General features: G+C 46.2%; 6 protein-coding genes across 11 annotated transcripts in view; 2 read left to right on the top strand and 4 right to left on the bottom strand.

Moving 5' to 3' along the window:
• The window catches only part of LOC113212780 (mediator of RNA polymerase II transcription subunit 17), a 41,697-nt gene extending 34,096 nt beyond the window's left edge, over nt 1-7,601 (top strand). The window contains exons 2-11 of the mRNA XM_052266127.1: nt 4,240-4,389; nt 4,783-4,953; nt 5,021-5,156; nt 5,246-5,426; nt 5,514-5,702; nt 5,787-5,992; nt 6,190-6,455; nt 6,541-6,727; nt 6,826-6,948; nt 7,066-7,601. Of these exons, the coding sequence (XP_052122087.1) occupies nt 4,301-4,389; nt 4,783-4,953; nt 5,021-5,156; nt 5,246-5,426; nt 5,514-5,702; nt 5,787-5,992; nt 6,190-6,455; nt 6,541-6,727; nt 6,826-6,948; nt 7,066-7,428 (1,911 nt within the window). The 5' untranslated portion in view covers nt 4,240-4,300 and the 3' untranslated portion in view covers nt 7,429-7,601. The remainder of the gene's footprint in view (nt 1-4,239; nt 4,390-4,782; nt 4,954-5,020; nt 5,157-5,245; nt 5,427-5,513; nt 5,703-5,786; nt 5,993-6,189; nt 6,456-6,540; nt 6,728-6,825; nt 6,949-7,065) is intronic.
• LOC113212781 (bifunctional protein GlmU-like) lies at nt 7,597-8,655 on the bottom strand. 2 transcript variants are annotated; one of them, XM_052266138.1, is made up of 3 exons: nt 8,313-8,655; nt 7,979-8,183; nt 7,597-7,905 (listed from the first exon to the last, which is right to left on the bottom strand). In XM_052266138.1, the coding sequence occupies exons 2-3, from the start codon at nt 8,162-8,164 to the stop codon at nt 7,657-7,659; spliced, it is 435 nt and encodes a 144-aa protein (XP_052122098.1). In that variant the 5' UTR covers nt 8,165-8,183; nt 8,313-8,655; the 3' UTR covers nt 7,597-7,656. The 2 variants fall into 2 exon arrangements, with proteins under 2 accessions (XP_052122098.1, XP_026287384.1); XM_026431599.2 differs by lacking the exon at nt 8,313-8,655 and having other exon boundaries at nt 7,979-8,299.
• A 107-nt stretch (nt 8,656-8,762) lies between these two features.
• LOC113212786 (GPN-loop GTPase 2) lies at nt 8,763-10,067 on the bottom strand. The gene is made up of 5 exons (XM_026431606.2): nt 9,918-10,067; nt 9,635-9,840; nt 9,451-9,565; nt 9,179-9,374; nt 8,763-9,091 (listed from the first exon to the last, which is right to left on the bottom strand). Exons 1-5 carry the CDS (start codon nt 10,051-10,053, stop codon nt 8,827-8,829), a joined length of 918 nt encoding a protein of 305 aa, XP_026287391.1. The 5' UTR covers nt 10,054-10,067; the 3' UTR covers nt 8,763-8,826.
• On the bottom strand, nt 10,062-10,986 carry LOC127749149 (proteasome assembly chaperone 3-like). The gene is made up of 4 exons (XM_052266136.1): nt 10,853-10,986; nt 10,504-10,681; nt 10,319-10,432; nt 10,062-10,230 (listed from the first exon to the last, which is right to left on the bottom strand). Exons 2-4 carry the CDS (start codon nt 10,656-10,658, stop codon nt 10,062-10,064), a joined length of 438 nt encoding a protein of 145 aa, XP_052122096.1. The 5' UTR covers nt 10,659-10,681; nt 10,853-10,986.
• Nucleotides 10,952-12,992, top strand: LOC113212785 (proline-rich protein PRCC). 2 transcript variants are annotated; one of them, XM_026431603.2, is made up of 6 exons: nt 10,952-11,093; nt 11,291-11,734; nt 11,807-11,860; nt 11,938-12,405; nt 12,510-12,716; nt 12,796-12,992. In XM_026431603.2, exons 2-6 carry the CDS (start codon nt 11,291-11,293, stop codon nt 12,880-12,882), a joined length of 1,260 nt encoding a protein of 419 aa, XP_026287388.1. In that variant the 5' UTR covers nt 10,952-11,093; the 3' UTR covers nt 12,883-12,992. The 2 variants fall into 2 exon arrangements, with proteins under 2 accessions (XP_026287388.1, XP_026287389.1); XM_026431604.2 differs by lacking the exon at nt 10,952-11,093 and adding an exon at nt 11,113-11,203.
• Nucleotides 12,993-13,082: 90 nt separating this feature from the next.
• Nucleotides 13,083-16,362, bottom strand: LOC113212784 (thiamine transporter 1-like). 4 transcript variants are annotated; one of them, XM_026431601.2, is made up of 9 exons: nt 16,206-16,362; nt 15,972-16,102; nt 15,530-15,679; nt 15,318-15,440; nt 14,491-14,875; nt 14,101-14,405; nt 13,899-14,001; nt 13,460-13,649; nt 13,083-13,348 (listed from the first exon to the last, which is right to left on the bottom strand). In XM_026431601.2, exons 3-9 carry the CDS (start codon nt 15,554-15,556, stop codon nt 13,102-13,104), a joined length of 1,380 nt encoding a protein of 459 aa, XP_026287386.1. In that variant the 5' UTR covers nt 15,557-15,679; nt 15,972-16,102; nt 16,206-16,362; the 3' UTR covers nt 13,083-13,101. The 4 variants fall into 4 exon arrangements, with proteins under 4 accessions (XP_026287386.1, XP_052122088.1, XP_026287387.1 ...); XM_052266128.1 differs by having other exon boundaries at nt 15,972-16,130; nt 16,289-16,362; XM_026431602.2 differs by having other exon boundaries at nt 16,289-16,362.
• Nucleotides 16,363-16,447: the final 85 nt, after the last annotated feature.

Genomic DNA, 16,447 nt, shown 5'->3' with positions numbered 1-16,447 from the left:
TCGGTGTGTTGGCGCCTGGTGGCACCCTGGAGCAGAGAGGGGGGGGGGAGTAGGAGAGATAGGACGGGGACGATATCACATGGTGGAACGTATAAATGTGCGCGTGACCGATTTACACGGTAATGGGGCGTGGTTGATTGTGTGTGTGTTCATGCGTGCATGTGTGTGTGCGCGTGCACGCGAGCGTGTGTGTATGTGTGTGTAGTATGACCGCGATGCCTTATTCGAGCTGAGATCGCCCGGGTGCCGCGGGTGGTATGATATACCCCTGGCCGGAATGACATGCGGACTCATGGCATAACCCCCTCCCTCCCCCCACCTCCCCTTTGCTCACCGTCGCCCCCCGACACGCAGCAGTCACCAACGACGCGCGGTCTGCGCGCATTTTCCCGGCGGATGTCATTGGCGGGGATTCCACGGCACCGCGCGGCACGCTGCTGCGCCCGCGCCACGCCACAAAATAATCAAGCGAATGGGGCGGGTGGCATACGGTCGCCGAGCACGCCCCGCGCAGCGCCGCGCCACAAAAAGCAGAGCCCGCGCTTAATGACGTCCTCAATTTTCAACACTTTCGTCGTAAAATGTACAGCAGCATATACGTACGTGTCGTTTTTAGGGCCTTTTCGTTGATTTTTTGTGTGTGCTTTGTTTTTCAACATTAACACTTCAAGTTTGCTGGGCACACTACACTGTTGAATGTAATCACTTCATAGGTTTCAGAGCGACTAAGCTCGTTTGTATAAATGTATGTCTGACTGAAATGCATGTATAGGCGTGCAAATACAAGGTGGCCCACAGACCCTGGAGCACAATCAGACTGTAAAAAATAATCACGGTTGCCTATACGGAAATATGCCGTTTACTTAACCTACGGCGTCTCCGTACCTTGGGTTTCGTACCCTCTTCCCATAAGAGCCCATGTAAAAAAAACGTGGGTACGGAGCCAGGGTACGGAAAAGTACGGAAAAAGTCCTGCTAATTTTGATCCCAAGGTCTTCGTCTTGAGTACGGAGTCTGTTACGGCGTTCCGTACCCCCTTCCCTATGCTAGCCCATGTAAAAATCGTTGGTACGGTGGCCATGTACGGCAAATCTCCGAACCACTTTCGAAAATCACTCCCAAAAGTGAGGTACGGAACGCCGTGACAGGCTCCGTATCCAAGACTAATGTTTTACAGTGTATTAGGGATCGTCTAGAAAGTACGTCCGCTGTTTCAAGATTCGCTCCGCAAAGAACAGGAGCTCGGCGCCTGCAAAACTCAGGGTAGACCACCCAGCAGTACACGCGTGCACTGCAGGCAAGATGTTGCCTACCTATCGGGCGTTGTGGGAGCTCGCATTGGCTGAACTGGGCAGTTTCGCAACGGCAAATGGCGGGCGTACACTTTCTGGATGGTCAGGCGAGCCCACCCGCTTGCCCCATGTGGTACAGTATAACTAAGCAATATTCCGGGGTCTGCGGGCCACCCCGTACAATCTGTTGAGAGATTAGATGCATCCACGCGCTGTGGGCCATGCCCTTACCATTGCCATCGCCCACGTAGCTGCGGCAGGCCCCGTCGTCACACAAGTCGCGGACGGCACGGCACTTTAAGACCACCGGCGGGGTGGCAGTCGGTGTGTTGGCGCCTGGTGGCACCCTGGAGCACCTGGCGGTGCCCGGTGGCAGTGGCACCTAGTGGCACATTGTGGTGTGGCACCGGTGGCACCTAGTGAGTGATGTGGCACCCGGTGGTGTGGCTCCCGGTGGTGTGGCTCCTGGTGGTACCTGGACGGCGGCACCTGCTAGTGCGGCACCCGGTGGTGTGGCGCCCGGTAGTGTGGCACCCGGTGGTACCTGAACCAGACAGACGAACGGCGTCACCTGCTGAAGCGGCACCCGGTGGTGTGGCACCCGGTGGTGTGGCACCCGGCGGTGTGGCACCCGGCGGTGTGGCGCCCGGTGGCACCTCACTGCTCGCCTCGCTCATGCATCATTCATCCCCAGGGGATCCTCCGGCCGGCGGAACGAATGACTCGTGTGCGTGACGGCGGCAGCGGGGCCGAGCGGTATGAATATGAAATGGACGAAAATGGGAGATGATTTACTTTTTGAAGAAAGTGACTCGGTAATTCTCTTTTGCCTTCACACTTTTCTTACAAATATTCAGTGTGCTCCCTCCACGTTTCGGCGGGCGCCGCGCTTGCCTGGTCCTAGTCGTCTGTACATAGTATCAATACACAGGGAGGGTGGTCCACAGACCCCTTCCTTTATTTTTCTTGTGCTGTACGGGATGCCGGCGTGCTGACGGGTTGTATACTCACACGGAGCGGAAGGCGCCGAGGTGAGCGACGGCAGCTCGGACGGCAGGCCCTCCCGCACGCCTGCATGCGATACAGTATAGGTAAAATAAAAGAAGGGATGTGGACCACTCTGTACTCTGTATTGATACGGTTGCATTTTTCAGGGCAAGTATTTCTCTTTCTCAAAGCGCTATTCGCCTAATCCGACTAAACAGCTATACGCTAGAAAGGTCACAGTACCAATGAGTATGTTTCGTTATTCTGCCCCCTGTATGTAAGGGTCGGTCGCGTGGAAAGCCAGGAATCTGTCCTTCGGGACGGCGTGCTTGGCCTCCGCTAGGCCCGGGCTGGCCGTGCCGCTCCAGAGGGAGGCTCCAGAGGACGCATCATCCGCAAGTTGCCACCCGAGAGGAGTCGAGACGAGGGTCGGGATGGCGACGAGGTGACCGTTACGGGCGAAACGCCTGGCCATGGCCTGGCACAGGGACCCGCCTCTTTACTTTTTAAGATATGCGCGCGGTGCCCGACGCGGCCACGGCCACGAGACGCTGCACTGCCACGACTAGTTCGGACGTATCTGTCCCGTTTGCTCGCAGACAGGATGGCAAGAGAAAGGTCGACAGGTATTCTTCAAGATATTTTACTTGCGTTTGATTTTGTCTACTGTTCTTCTTCGCCCCCAAGACGAGACCCTTGCAGGAATGGCCCGAGCTCGCGGGGCCTGTTGCTGGGGTCGGAGAGGGAGGGGGGCTGCGTGCAAAAGCGCGAGATCGATACGCGGGGGTCCGCGAGTGAGGGAGAAAACAACACTTGGCAGTGGCGCGCAGAAAGAGAAAGAAGAGGAGAGAGGGGGTCTTCTGGGTTGGGTCCAGGGAAGGCGGGGTGACAATGAGATTCCGCTTGCTCCTTCATACTTGAAAGGAAGTGAGGCTTTCCGACCCGTTTCTCGCTGACCTATACTTCCTTCCGTTGAGCTCTTCTTTTCCGAATTTTTAGTGCACCGTGCATAAGCGCTGGAAAAACAAAGGTAGGTAGTAAGTCGCATTAAAACTGCCAAAGGCTCTAACTTCAGCACCTTTAGAGCTCTTTCGTGCCTTAACAAAAATTCTGCGACTCTTTCTGCAAAGGTGTGACTTAAAACCTTTTTTTACCACACGGTGAAAAAAGTTTCTTGTATTACAATAAGACCCGGTCTTGGATCTTATGGACCAGGTCTTGAAATACAACAAACCATTTTTACCGTGCAGTGAAAAGGTGTGCTTCGGTTGCATCGTAAAATATCACCCATGTTGGTCTGTGTGGCCACTCGCGAAAACGGCATTACGTGTGGCACACTCTCGAACTTCATTGGGCCTTTGCAAAGGGTGCCCGACTCGGGAAAAAAACAGGTACCCACAGGACTATCAAATAACACAATTACGTGCAAGGATTCCCCAGGATTACTAGGGTTTGTCAAGGATTGCCTCTGAGATTGCCCAGGAGATGCCTAAAGATTACCGGTTACTCGGTTGTCAAAGATTACCAATTACTCGGTTACCAAATTACCAACGATTACCAAAGTTTACCCATGATTACCAAGATTACTCGAGATTTATAGAGATTCCTTTTCGTATCGCTCCCGTCAGTCTTAAGTCTTTGCGGACTTTGAATAAGCATTACCTAAGGAAGCTTGAGAAGAGAGAATTGTGGAACTACCACTATTTAACGTTTGAATGCCGAGGCGCTTAGCTCTCATCGCTCTCAGCGAATCACAGAACGCGACCGACAAGTAGTACCAACTTCTTGATTCCAAACTATATCAGTCAATTACCCATGTATTAAAACAATTTTTGAATCAAATTTTGCCTAAATTATTGTCCAACACTGTTCTATATCGTAGGAATACACTTAATACTAACGTTTTCGTCGAAAGAACATTTCAGTTTTCGCTTTACACCTTCATTTTATTCTTTTGAAGGTTGCCTCCTCACGCCGCCTTCTACAAAACCAAAACAACAACAATTCAAACGTCAACAAACATGGCGTACTCGGTGAACGTTGCGATTGAAGCTCCCATAGAAAATCAAATTCAGGAAATAGCTTACGATGGAACTGAAGTTTATCAACAGTAAGCTTATTGTTTTTACTTTATCTAATTTAGGAAGTGGTTTCGTGCAGCAAAAAATGCGTTTTCTAATTTATATGCCCTTGTGAGGCTAAGTGTCGTTCGCTCATCTCTCCCTTTCCTTTAATTTTTATGCTTTTTACCTTAAAGAGACCATTTTAAATGTTATATTATGACCTACGTTTACGCTATTTTGCTGTACAATTAATTTGAAATATATTTGTTGCGTGAAAATTGCATACTTCTATCAGAAACTAATTTTGTTGACAAGCCGCTTTCTGCTAGACCGTCATCCCGGTCAATCAATTGTTCTTCAAATTTCAACGAAATTGAACTTTACTTAGCAATACTATTCAATATACATGTGTTTCATGATACGTTTTGTCTTCCCTCTAGACCACTCTCTATGTCAGAGAGCTTATCAAAGCTTGCTGCAAAAATTGATTTTGGAAAAGGCCAGGATGAAAAGGAGGAAAAAGTTGTCGACAAGACAGAAGAGGATGCTAAAGATCCGGCAGCGTACCAATCTTCATTGTGGCCCTGGGATTCTGTTCGGAACAAACTAAAGTAAATTATTGGGTTTTCCCTCATGTCTCTTTAATTTAAAAAAAAATCATTGTACTGTTTTTGTCAGGAATGCATTTACAGAGGTTTGTGTTCTGTCTGATGTCCTAGCAATTGCTAAAGAGAAGCGATATCTTGTGCTGGATCCAGTACCTCAAGAACCACCAGAAACCAAGGCGATGGTAACAGTATATGCAAGAAAGAAGGTAAGTTATTTTTTTTTCATCTGCCAAGTAATCAATTCCGCTTTAGTAGACTTAATATCAATGTGCCACCCGGCTCTTGTTTTCTTAAGGCTCTTGGGGGTGCAGCTACAGTTCTTTTAACTGGTGCTGAAAGATTACGAACTAGTCAAAGCGAGGCTGCTCGTAACCGAGCTGCCTCAGATTTTCACATAGAATTACTGGCTCTACGAAAGAATTGGAGGCTTAAGAAAGTTGGAAACTCCATCATAGGAGACGTCAGCTATCGTACAGGTCAGGCTCAAGCTACAGTCCATGACATGATTTAGAGTTGCGCAGTATGATTTGGAGTGGGAATTCTAAGATTATCTTTTTCTTCAGCTGGATCCAAATTTGCTTCAAGTGGTATGTTTGAAGTCACAAAGGCAGAAGAAGAACCGTCTTCTGGCTGGAGTCCACCGCAATCACCTAGTGCTGTGGCACCTCCACCTAAAACACCATCAGCTTTGAGAGTAACTCTTCCAAGTGAACTTCAAGGAGTTGCATACATAGAAGTCCATTGCCGTAAAGGTGTGATATTCAGGCTTAAGAAAGAATATCATAGTGATAAAGGATGATTATCAAACTTAAATTATCTTTTATATTTCTCCATAGATGATGAAGCATTATTTTCTACAACCGTTACATCATCTACCTTAAATACAGCAGGCCCAATGCCTGATATGCATTGGCAAAAGAAACTTGAAGCTGCTCAAAATGTTTTATTTTGTAAAGAACTGTTTAACCAGCTTGCCAAGGAAGCTGTCCAATTGCCTGGCCCTATTCCACACATGGTTGTTGGAAATCAAATTGTAGCCTCCGTAAGTACACATCTAATTTATTTTTTTATCTAAGTTTCAAGATTTTACAGTATTATGAAAACAACTGTCAAAGAGTACATTGACTTTATATGGTTACATTGGAAAAAAAAACTCACACTATATCTGTTGTGCTTACTAATGCAACACCAGTGGGATAACAGCTGTAAATTTTTAACATTCATTTTATACTTTGACAGATCTTACCTGGAATCCAGCTCATCATTGGACTTTGCCACAGCACAGCCACCAAGAATAAAAAGTCAGGACCTCCTCAGCAGAAGAAATCCGATCATGACCATGTTCTTGAACATTCCATTCATCAATTACTGAGAGAGGTGCACCATAAGAACACTCACCATCCTTTTCCCCATCCATCATCTGGACCCCTTGGCCCAAGTAAACAGCGATGTTTAGCAGGACCTTCCGCTGTTGATCGTCATGAGTTAATGGAGATGTCTAAGAGGTACTAGTTAAAATGTAATTCTTTTATTGCTTCTCTAACTATGAGTGTACAATGTAAATTTTCAAAACTCCCTTTTCACGTGCAGCAAAACCTTACTTGAGCAAATTATTGAACAAACTCAACATTTTACAATGAGAAGGCGTACAGAGTATGTGCTAGATACTATTGCCAAGGAAGTTAGAGATCCTCTCATTATTTCACATTGGAATTCAATCAACTCCCCAACCAAAGCTTGTGTAAAAGTCAATATTATGACTCATGGATATGACACTGTGAGTAAAATATTCTTTATTCACTTATGCTGCTGTTGCAGAGGTACTCTAGATACTTTGCTCTATGTAGATTAACATGTCTTTCATTTTCGCTATAGATCTGCCGCACTCTTCTGATAATTCATGTTGGGAAAAAGTCCTTAAAATGCATTTGCAGGGACGGCAGTGTCATGAACATGTCATATGAAATTCAGGAATTGCGAGATCTTCTTATTTGTCAGGTTTGTGTATTCTATTTATCCTTCCAGAGAAACATTTGACAAGTTTTGCCTTTTTAAAGTTGTAATAGGTTTTTAATTGTTGGAACCCATTAAACTGATGAGAATATTTACTTTCAGATACAACAACATCAAATCACAGCCGTTCAAGCACTTGCAAAGTGTATGGGCTGGCAGCTTCTTTCTAACAACACACACCTAGGTGTGGGAGAAGTACAACAGATGGGTAATGCAAGCAGTTGTATGCTTGCCTCTCCCATGGGTGATCGATTGATAGCTGTGCGATGTGAACCTCAAGCTGGAGTACATGTCTCAATCGCTCATTCACCAAGAAAAGACTTTTACCCGGGTCAACTTGTGAAGGACCGCAAATGGGAAAATCTAGGTGGTGGTTTTAAGGAAGTTCGGTGGGACAAGATGGAAGGAAAAAACTTCTTGAACAAAATGGAGTTGTTAATGGCAAGTCTTACTAGTTCTTCATGATATTGGACGTGAGAGTTCCATTTAATTAGATAAATATTCCTTTGTTGTCGAATGTGTGTGGGAGTTCTGGGAAGTTCTTTTACTTATTTTGTATTTATTTCAATGTTACTGTAAAGTTAGCGAATATGTTTTGTATTAAAACTTGTTAACAGAAAATAGAAACAAAAATGGCGTATTAGTCTTTTATTTTTTTGGCTTCTTGTTGACATCACAAGTTGGAGGGTGGATTTATATTTTTTCCTTCTCTACCACAAGCTCCTTAAAGCCAGTCTTGTCATCTAATTCTCTACTGAAATGGTAACCAACTGCATTACCAATAACTATTTCTACAGTAGTCTGAACCTCCATGTTACCCATGACATGACCTGATACAGTGTGTCCTTTAACATTACCAAATGTTCCATGAATGTGACTCCCATCTTGGGCAACAGTTCCGACCAAAGAACATATTTCCATGTTTTCTACAATATCTGAAATCTGGAAACGGGGATCAGATTAATAAATCTGAAAATCTCATTTTGAAACGAATCGGATGTCAATTGATACACACCGCTTCTTTACCCTCTGAATCTGTGGCAAATCGTAACTTGACACGCTTAACACTGCCAACACATGTCACTATGAAAGCAGCTTTCAGATCATTTGTCCGTACAAATTCCTGAAGTACATTTAATACATCTTCACCAGGATGAATTCTCATTGGATGGACCAACATTGAAGACAATTGTGTCGCCATATTTTTGATGAATAAAAACCTATATACAAATTAAAACATTGAATGGACACTAGGTTAGAATAAAATGCACTTCAAATCATTAAATTTGGGGTATGATTGATTGAGATATATTATTTAAGTTGACAAGAATGAAAATGGAAAAAAGTACCATGACAACACAGGCCTGCCTGGGCCTGCCGGCGGCCTGCTTCTGCCCTTTTCTCTGCCTATTTATCAGCTGTTGTGTACGAAGATTTTTCGGTGTTGTGCCAATAGAAAGGGGGGAGGGGAAGGGGGAAACGTAGTTTTCCACCGAGGGAAGGCCGGGTCGTGGTGTACCGGTGGTGTGCAAAGGCTTGTCGTTGCGCTCTCAATGTTTAGTCAAGTCAATTATATAAATGGGTGTCACTTCGCAATTGTCCACATGCAAAGTTAAAATTCCAGCAATGCCTTAGCAAATGACAGCAGCACTTAGAGCAGAGTTCTCTCAGCACTCTTTAGTACGCCTCTAGGCGCGGCGGCATTTTCCAAATCCCCCGGTGGCGCCTAATTGCTGAGTTCAAGACGCCTATCGTGTAAGAGCTTTGTATATGTATATATAAAACAAGATTTAAAAATATTGATTTCACAAGTACTTTATTTTTATCTTATACAATTATATCTCCTGACGGCAATCCATAACTCTAACGATTATCCCCATCATCAGTGTCCATCAAAGAGTCTTTTAGATCACCAATTCTTTCTTGCTCTGTCTCAGCACCAACAGCACAGGCCAATAACTGCTGGACACTCCGTTCTTCTCCTTGACCATACACCCAACCACTTGCCTTATCCACAGCACTCCTAACTTTCAACAGACTCTTCTGGTCTTTAGAATTTAAAGGAAGAAATGTCACTAAGCTGAAGTCTTCAACAAGTGACACAAGGGCTGCATTTAGCTTCCTGTACCTAAAGATGTTAGGAAGCCAATGTGTAATAAGAATAGAAGAACAAAATAATACCAAGTTTAAATACGAAAAGAAAAACATGACTTACTTCTTGGAAAAGGGGTCTTCATCTAGAGCTTCCAACAAATATTGGAGGTCAAGAACATCTGTATAAAAGTCAATACCAAAAAGGAGTCGGTCTTTATATTGATGCATAACATCCATCTTAGAAAGCAAATTCACATGTGGCAATCCTAAGTGAAGCATTGCAGTGAGTGATAAGAGCAGGGTAGAAATAAATTTTCCTATAGGAAAACAGTAACAAATAAGTTAGAACACTGATAAAATAAAAATTACATCTTTCAACTTAAAAATTATTACCAGGATCACTACAGTAATGAGAGTCTACTAGATGTACAGCACACAATCTAAAGCCAGCACTCTCCAAATGGGATATCAAATTTCTGATAGATTCATGGTGAGTGTACAGCTCCACCTACAAATAAAGAGAGTGACACAAATTTGACAGGAAAGAGTAATCCTGATAACAATGTTGAGGACTTACCTGGCCAGGGAAATCAAATATTACATAATGGTCACGATACTTGGCAAGTTTTTGCAAGAACCAATCTATGTTTTGCAAAAGATATTCCATTGAGTAAACTAAACCACCATTTGGTCCCAAATGCATATGGAGCATGGCATCTTGAACAGTAATGAGCTCTGACACATCAATGGCTGCCTTATAGCAAAGGTCATCGTTTGCAGGGTCTAGAAAAGCAAACACAAGAGTGAGTTTCATCAAGGAATTTTAGTTCACTGAAAAGTCAGGTATAATTGAAACTCACCAACATTCACTACAATAACTTTCCTTCCAATAGACTCTAAAAATGTACTCATGGCCTTACTGTAAGTTGTTTTCCCACTGCCTGGAGGTCCAATTACAAGTTGGCCAAAGGTAGTAGACTTGCTTGATGAAGCCATAGTTTAAGTCACCAACTCTTGTGTTGATTGATTATATCTCTGAGTGCTCTGACTGTACGAGGACTATGGTCCTTCAAGCCCAGTGCAAATAAAGCAGGCTTGTTCATGCAAGTATGCTCACTCAGAAAGCGAGCAACAAGGTTTCCGCTTTGCTCACTATCTACTCCAAAAATCGACCTACAACAATAGTTCTCAAATGATGAATACATTCATGACTGTTAATAAATGCGACATGACCAATAAAATATTAGATTCGTGAACATACTTCACAGTGTATATGTCTTCAGCTTTCCCTTCGAAAGTTTTAGGACCGTCCTTTGAGACAAGGAGTAGGCTTGAAAATGACTGTCGCTGAGTAAGCACAATAAAAATGCGATTCCTAAAAAGATTGAAATATAAAAGATAATGAAGTGAAGGAATATATTCGTCCGAAGAAACACAGATACATACACAAATTCGGTGATGACAATGTCTGTATGAACTCCGTCGATTTTTGCTGCAGTAACTGTCTCTTTCAATGGTGATTGTTGGATGAAAGGTTTGATAACAGATGGCTCTGACACATCCAGAAGAGATAGTTTTTCAAGAGACTCAACACAAGCCATTTTGCGCCATAAATGTGATTACTCTGAAACAAAGGTGGTGAATGACAGCAAAACTCCACTTAGTCTACCAGGTAAACGACCATTAAATCTAATTAAACTCAAAATAAAATAGGTAGACAACATAAAATATATACTGAACCAGCAATAATTTTCAAAATAGCAAAGTTTCCAAGGTCCTAACACAAATTACTTACCAAAATCTGAAATAAACAGCTACCTCACCGTCGTGCGCTACCTGTTGGGTTGGGGGTTAGTCGGTTGTAAACACAAGTCACTGCCCTCCAGGAAATTTAGAATAAAACACAAATGTCTGTCACTGCGTTCTGCTTGAGTGCTTGATTATTTGCGTTAAAGTTCAAGTCAAATTAATTTAAGAAGTTTCATTTGAACTTGTTCAACTATACATTCTGAGTGTCTTCTATTTTTCTCAGCAAGGTATTAAAAGTTAATGTATAAATCAACAGTGTCATATTATAACCTATATTTGTTAAGTAAACTGTTCTCTTTATCTTGAACTGAGGCGTGTGTTTATGTCTTAATTTCTGGTATTTGATTTTCAACTGCTCTAAGACCTTGAATGGAACCAAATGCATTAATCAGAAGTTTCGAATTTGGTCTGTTTGTGTGCGCAGATGATGTCTCTGGTAGCCTATGGTAGCAGTGGCGAAAGTGAAAATGAGAGTGATAATGAAATAGAACAAGTGAAAAATGATGAGAAACCCACCGTGTCAAAGCCTAGCAATGGGATCATCGGTAATAGTGATGGCCCTTCCTCTCAAGCACTGTCAAGAACTGCACCAGCCTCCGTCCTTCATTCAAAATTGGCGTCATCCGAAACAGAAGGTGTTAGCAAAAAAGTTCAGCTTAGTTCCAAGTTGCCAGCACCTAAGACTGCAGATGGGGTAGAAATCGAAGACATAGAAGCTGGTGAAAGCTTAGCACTTGGATCAAAACTTCCAGCACCTAAACATCATTCTACATTATCACTCCTTGAAAGTTCATTATTGGCACCCCAGGATCGGAAGGGTAAAGCTAGAAAAGGGACTGTGAAGATCATGATACCATCCCTTTCAGATGTAAGGCATAAATGGCAATGCATCACATAAAAGTACTAATTGTCAATAATATTCTTACACTTCTCTTTTTAGTTTCCAGAGGATGAGGATGAACCAAAAACAAAGAAAAAACTTCTACCATCGGTTGTGAGTATCTGTAGTAACATTTTCCTGTGTGTACCACCATTGTCAGCAGAGTTCTTAATATATTCCACCGTTTACAGAAAGGATCAGGACTATTTGCACTACTGCCACCACCAAAGCAGGCTACCATAAAGGAGGCAAAACGGTCCTTAGTCCCCAATGTTCTAACCAGGAAACCCACCCCAGCACCTCCTCCAAAGAAAATTATTCCCAAAACATCTAAGAGAAAGCAGCCAGATTCTGATCCAGAATCTGATGGGGAAGGAGACCAGGTTGACTTCTTCTCATTAAACAAAGAGGATAAACTTCCAGAAATTCCAGCTGCTGAAATGAACTTGATAGCATCTTCTAGTACCTATCATAATCCAGGTCCCTCTGTTGCGTATGAAGATCCCTCTACTTCATATCAACAGAGTACTGTGTATGGAGACTATCAGTACGATCAACAGAACCAGCAGATGGAAACTGATGCACTTCCCCAGGCTGATTCTGGCCAAAACTACATTGGGTTTTCAGGCAGTCAAGATCTGCAACTTGATGATGAGGCTGTGAGTAACACACATATTTAAACTTCTTAATATTGAAGATTGCACTGACATTCCATTTGTTACTTTGCCGATCTCTATTAAATGTCTCTTTTCATTGTTTTCAGATTCAAAAACTGTGTGGAAGGAAAGGGCGAAACCGTGAGGAAATACAGATTATGGACGTGTCTAGTAATGATATTATGCCTGACCAGAGAGAATGGCTCACCAAGCAGTTGACTGAAGAACAACCAAGACATAGTAGTAAGAAAGGGATGTTTGGACCAAGCTCACAACAGAAAAGGAAACACCAAATCACATACCTGGCCCATATTGTAAGTATTCCATAACTTGCTTATGTTCATTGCTGTTTTGGATAAAAGATTAACGTCGTACTTTGTTGATCCCTCACAGGCTAAAGAAAATGAACTGGAGCTTAAGAACCAATGGGCAAACAATCGTCAGACTCGCAAACAAACACAGTCCAAGTATGGATTTTAGAGATTTGTACTTTTTTTCTTTTCATATATTTACTTCAAAGTCAACATTTTGGTGCATGTACATATGTAAATATTTAAATGTTAGTAAAAAGAATTTGTACTGAAAGATAATTTAGATGCATATACATCTATTTTCTTCATGATGAATTATTATCAGGGTAAGAGGGCCATTGGTAGGATCTGAAAAAAAAATTGGGAAGATTGAAATGGGGGTTGCCATTTATTCTCGCCTTGCCGTGCTGCATCTCCTGGTAAACAATGTGACGACGAAGACGACGAGAAAGCCCAGTCCAATGACGAGGAAGTAGCTGCCGTAAATGGTGAACTGGGTCCGGATGTCAAGCTCGAGGCCACCCTCCCCTGCCACGGTGAAGGTGAGGACTGTCTGCAGCAGCAGTGCGCCCAGGGTGTTGATGCCGAACACCAGGGCGTGGGCGTCCTCGCGAACCCGCTTGGCCACCTCCGAGCTGGGGAGCCGAGTCAAACGCACGCCTTAGGGTCTCACATGGAGACGTGGGCTTCAGAGCAGAGCAGTACTGCTCTGAAGACGGGAGGCTACGGGTGTCACCGTTACTCACTAAGCGATGGTGATGGCGGCGTTGAACGAGGTGGCGAAGACCACGTACACGGCGTACTGCACGGCCATGCTCTGCGACCGGGCGGCCAGGATGACGATGGCCCCGGCTGCCAGTGACCAGACGCCGACCAGCGCGTCGCCCACGGTCGAGTAGTCCTTCTTCTGGGTCGTGAGCCACACGGCGCCCGCCCCTGTAATGGAGCACAACCGAGGGGCACTTCACTATAAATTCAAGCGAACACCAATTTATCCGTTTTTCTTGACTTTTTTGTATTTTTTGTTTGTTTTTTGTTCTAATTTCTTAATTGATTTTTCCGTTAATTTTGGGGGGAGGGTGTACACTGATGTTTTAGCGTGCAGTACCCCTTGAGCACAACGTGGAGGCGACGCGACACCCTCAACCGCAGGGGCGGTGCCAATGCGCGGGGAAGTACCCGTACCGAGGAATGTGTACACGGCCTCCACCGCGCCGTTCAGCAGCGTCTCCGTGCTGCCGCTCTCCCGCACAGATGCCTGCCACAGGATCTGCACGTAACTTAGGACCTGCAGTTCGGGGAAAATATAGATGGAAGCGTGTAAGTCGAAATCACACTCATTTTGAAATTTCTCTCAAGTAAAGTCGCCTATAGCTGAGGCGCGTACCATCATCTGTCCGGCGCTAGCCAGCGCCCACCACACCGACCACTTGACGACGTCCACCTTGCTGAACGCCTCCCTGCAGTCCGCCCAGAGCAGCTTGACCACGCTCGGGTGGGAGGGCGCAGGCGCAGGTTTGACACCGGCAGCCGACGGCGACGGCGGGTCGTCGCCGAGAGCTTCAGATGAACCGAAGCCGCTCCCGGGCCGAGACTCGACGTCCGGAAGCGCGCTCCCGGCTTTCTTGTGGAAGTAGAAGCTGGTCGACACGCCCGGGAGGGCCAGAGCGAACGCAGTCGCTGCGACAGAAGCTTCACACGGCAGTTACTATCATGTTGTCTTTATGTTTTGGGGGGGAAAGTTAGGGGCTGCGGGTACCCGTGGAGGGTTTCTCACCACCGAGCGTGACGAACTGCAGGCTGAGGAGCGACAGGAGGTTGAAGCTGACGGCGACCTGACTGAGGACCCCGCTGCCGCAGCGGCCCAGGAGGTAGCCTACCCGCGCCGTGGCGGACACGGTGCCGTAGTGGGCCCTGTCCACCTTGGCGTACATGTACGTGAAGTAGGCCACGTCCGCGGCCCACATGAGGCCGTACAGCACCTCCATGAACTGCATGATAGCCACCCCCTGGCCCCACGCGATGATGCAGTAGGTGACCACGGCGCTCACGCTCTGGGCCACGATGACGGGCTTGTACCTCAGGAAGTCCGTGACGAGGAAGATGACGACCAGCAGGGCCAGCATGGCGTACGTGCTCACCGGGAAGATCTGCTGGTTCACCTGGGAAAGAGAGATTCAGCCTAGCATGGATCGTCATCGGTGTATTGAGCACGGTTTGCACGAGAAGAAAAGACTTGGTGTCGCAGCAAACTGCATATTTGATACTACAATGCGCTTTGCTGAGGCAGCTAAGCAATTGTTGCATCAGCGATACTCAGGGTGATCCACAGACCCCTTTACTTTGCTTATGCTTATACTGTTCCGCATGCAGGTGTGCGGGCGGGTTGCATACACAGACGGGGCCAGGGCGCCGTGAGCGGCGATAGGCAAGCCCGCCCGCCCGCTTGCGTGCGGAACAGTATTAGCAAAATAAAGGAAGGGGTTTGTGGATCTGGACCACCCTGTATTCTGCTGGTGCATCAAAATAATGTTGGCGCTAAATTAGCAAAAAGAGTCCAGCTGCGAACGCGAGTCTTTTTCTCTCCGCCTCCATCCCTCATACCTGCTCGTCGGTGAAATTTTTGTCAGGCCCCGTCAGGAATGGGGTTATGTACGGTTCGGACGGACGGATCTCCTTGAGGAAGCCGTACCCCGCCAGCAGGGCGGCCACCAGCTTCCACTCCATCTGCAAACATTCCAGGGGCGCTCGAGTCGGGCGTCCTGCAGGACAAGGGAGGACGCACGCCTCCGCCTGCTGCTTCACTCCATACGCACCGAGAAGAGGCCTCGACGTTGAGACATGGTGGGTCGGCAGGGATGCCCGCGCAGCAGCGGCTGTCCTGTTCAGCAGCACGGCTAGGGAGGTCTTGCGCGGGGGCGGTCAGCCGCGCCGTGTACCTCTGCCGCAGGAGACGCGCGCGTCACCTCGGTGTTTTGAGGGCAGTAAATAATCAGTTAACCACCAGAGCACTACACAGCCATTTCTTTCTCTCTGCGACTGAGGTAAACTGGTTCCTTGGTACGCTCACTCTGCGGTGTCCTCGCACGACTCGCCGGTGTCGGCCGGGGAAGTCCAGCCCAGCAGCCGGCTGCCGCTCAGCGCTATACGCTCTGCCACGGAACCACGGAATGGTGGGAGGAAGGGCCGCCCGGGTCGACACTCTGACGTCAACTTACCTGTCCTCGCACTCAGCTCTGTTCTATTTCAAGGACTTACTTGAGTTACCCTCGACGTCTGGGCTTTATCCGGGCCGGATCTAATCAAAATCCCTCCACCGTTTGCGGTTCTTTGAAAACCGTTCCACGCGCTTGAATAGAATCGGACCGCCCTCGAGTCCTCGCCCGAACCTAATGTTACACAAGAGGCGCGCGCACACTGTTTAAAAAGAAACACGGAAAATCACCGCCGATAAACTCTAGTCATTTTTTTTTCAACCAAGCCACTTGTTACTTCGGTGATGTCGGTCGAAAAAGCGGACGTGTCCGCGTGTGTTTTTTCCGCGATTCTTTTTGACTGTGTACGGGCGCCTCTACCGCTCGTCCCGAGCAGGTGTTAGTGTGTCTGAGCGGTGTGTCACGCACCAGGCGACACTACTTGTCAGTAAGCCGCTGGCAGCGCGGAGCTGATCTCCGCGTGTATCTTATCTCTGTCAGAAGAGCCGCCGGTGACCGACACGGTGCGGGCCACACTAA

The sequence above is a fragment of the Frankliniella occidentalis genome, unplaced genomic scaffold (genome assembly GCF_000697945.3).
Source record: "Frankliniella occidentalis isolate FOCC.00 unplaced genomic scaffold, Focc_3.1 Scaffold35, whole genome shotgun sequence".
NCBI lineage: Eukaryota > Metazoa > Arthropoda > Insecta > Thysanoptera > Thripidae > Frankliniella > Frankliniella occidentalis.
Note: the sequence above shows the minus strand (reverse complement) of the source record. Positions and strands in the feature narration are given on the sequence as shown.

What these genes read in the sequence shown, in the direction of transcription:
- LOC113212781 (XM_052266138.1), bottom strand. Translation starts at nt 8,164, where the DNA reads ATGGCGACACAATTGTCTTCAATGTTGGTCCATCCAATGAGAATTCAT. An exon ending in ATTCAGAGGGTAAAGAAGCG is followed by an intron (nt 7,906 to 7,978) that starts GTGTGTATCAAT and finishes CCCCGTTTCCAG; the next exon opens with ATTTCAGATATTGTAGAAAA.
- LOC113212786 (XM_026431606.2), bottom strand. Translation starts at nt 10,053, where the DNA reads ATGGCTTCATCAAGCAAGTCTACTACCTTTGGCCAACTTGTAATTGGA. An exon ending in AGTTATTGTAGTGAATGTTG is followed by an intron (nt 9,841 to 9,917) that starts GTGAGTTTCAAT and finishes TTGCTTTTCTAG; the next exon opens with ACCCTGCAAACGATGACCTT. An exon ending in GAAGACCCCTTTTCCAAGAA is followed by an intron (nt 9,092 to 9,178) that starts GTAAGTCATGTT and finishes TAACATCTTTAG; the next exon opens with GTACAGGAAGCTAAATGCAG.
- LOC127749149 (XM_052266136.1), bottom strand. Translation starts at nt 10,658, where the DNA reads ATGGCTTGTGTTGAGTCTCTTGAAAAACTATCTCTTCTGGATGTGTCA. An exon ending in ATTGTCATCACCGAATTTGT is followed by an intron (nt 10,433 to 10,503) that starts GTATGTATCTGT and finishes CAATCTTTTTAG; the next exon opens with GAATCGCATTTTTATTGTGC. An exon ending in GAAGACATATACACTGTGAA is followed by an intron (nt 10,231 to 10,318) that starts GTATGTTCACGA and finishes CTATTGTTGTAG; the next exon opens with GTCGATTTTTGGAGTAGATA.
- LOC113212785 (XM_026431603.2), top strand. Translation starts at nt 11,291, where the DNA reads ATGATGTCTCTGGTAGCCTATGGTAGCAGTGGCGAAAGTGAAAATGAG. An exon ending in TGCAACTTGATGATGAGGCT is followed by an intron (nt 12,406 to 12,509) that starts GTGAGTAACACA and finishes CATTGTTTTCAG; the next exon opens with ATTCAAAAACTGTGTGGAAG. An exon ending in TCACATACCTGGCCCATATT is followed by an intron (nt 12,717 to 12,795) that starts GTAAGTATTCCA and finishes GATCCCTCACAG; the next exon opens with GCTAAAGAAAATGAACTGGA.
- LOC113212784 (XM_052266129.1), bottom strand. Translation starts at nt 15,556, where the DNA reads ATGTCTCAACGTCGAGGCCTCTTCTCG. An exon ending in AACGTCGAGGCCTCTTCTCG is followed by an intron (nt 15,441 to 15,529) that starts GTGCGTATGGAG and finishes GAATGTTTGCAG; the next exon opens with ATGGAGTGGAAGCTGGTGGC. An exon ending in GCCGCCATCACCATCGCTTA is followed by an intron (nt 13,349 to 13,459) that starts GTGAGTAACGGT and finishes TCGGCTCCCCAG; the next exon opens with CTCGGAGGTGGCCAAGCGGG.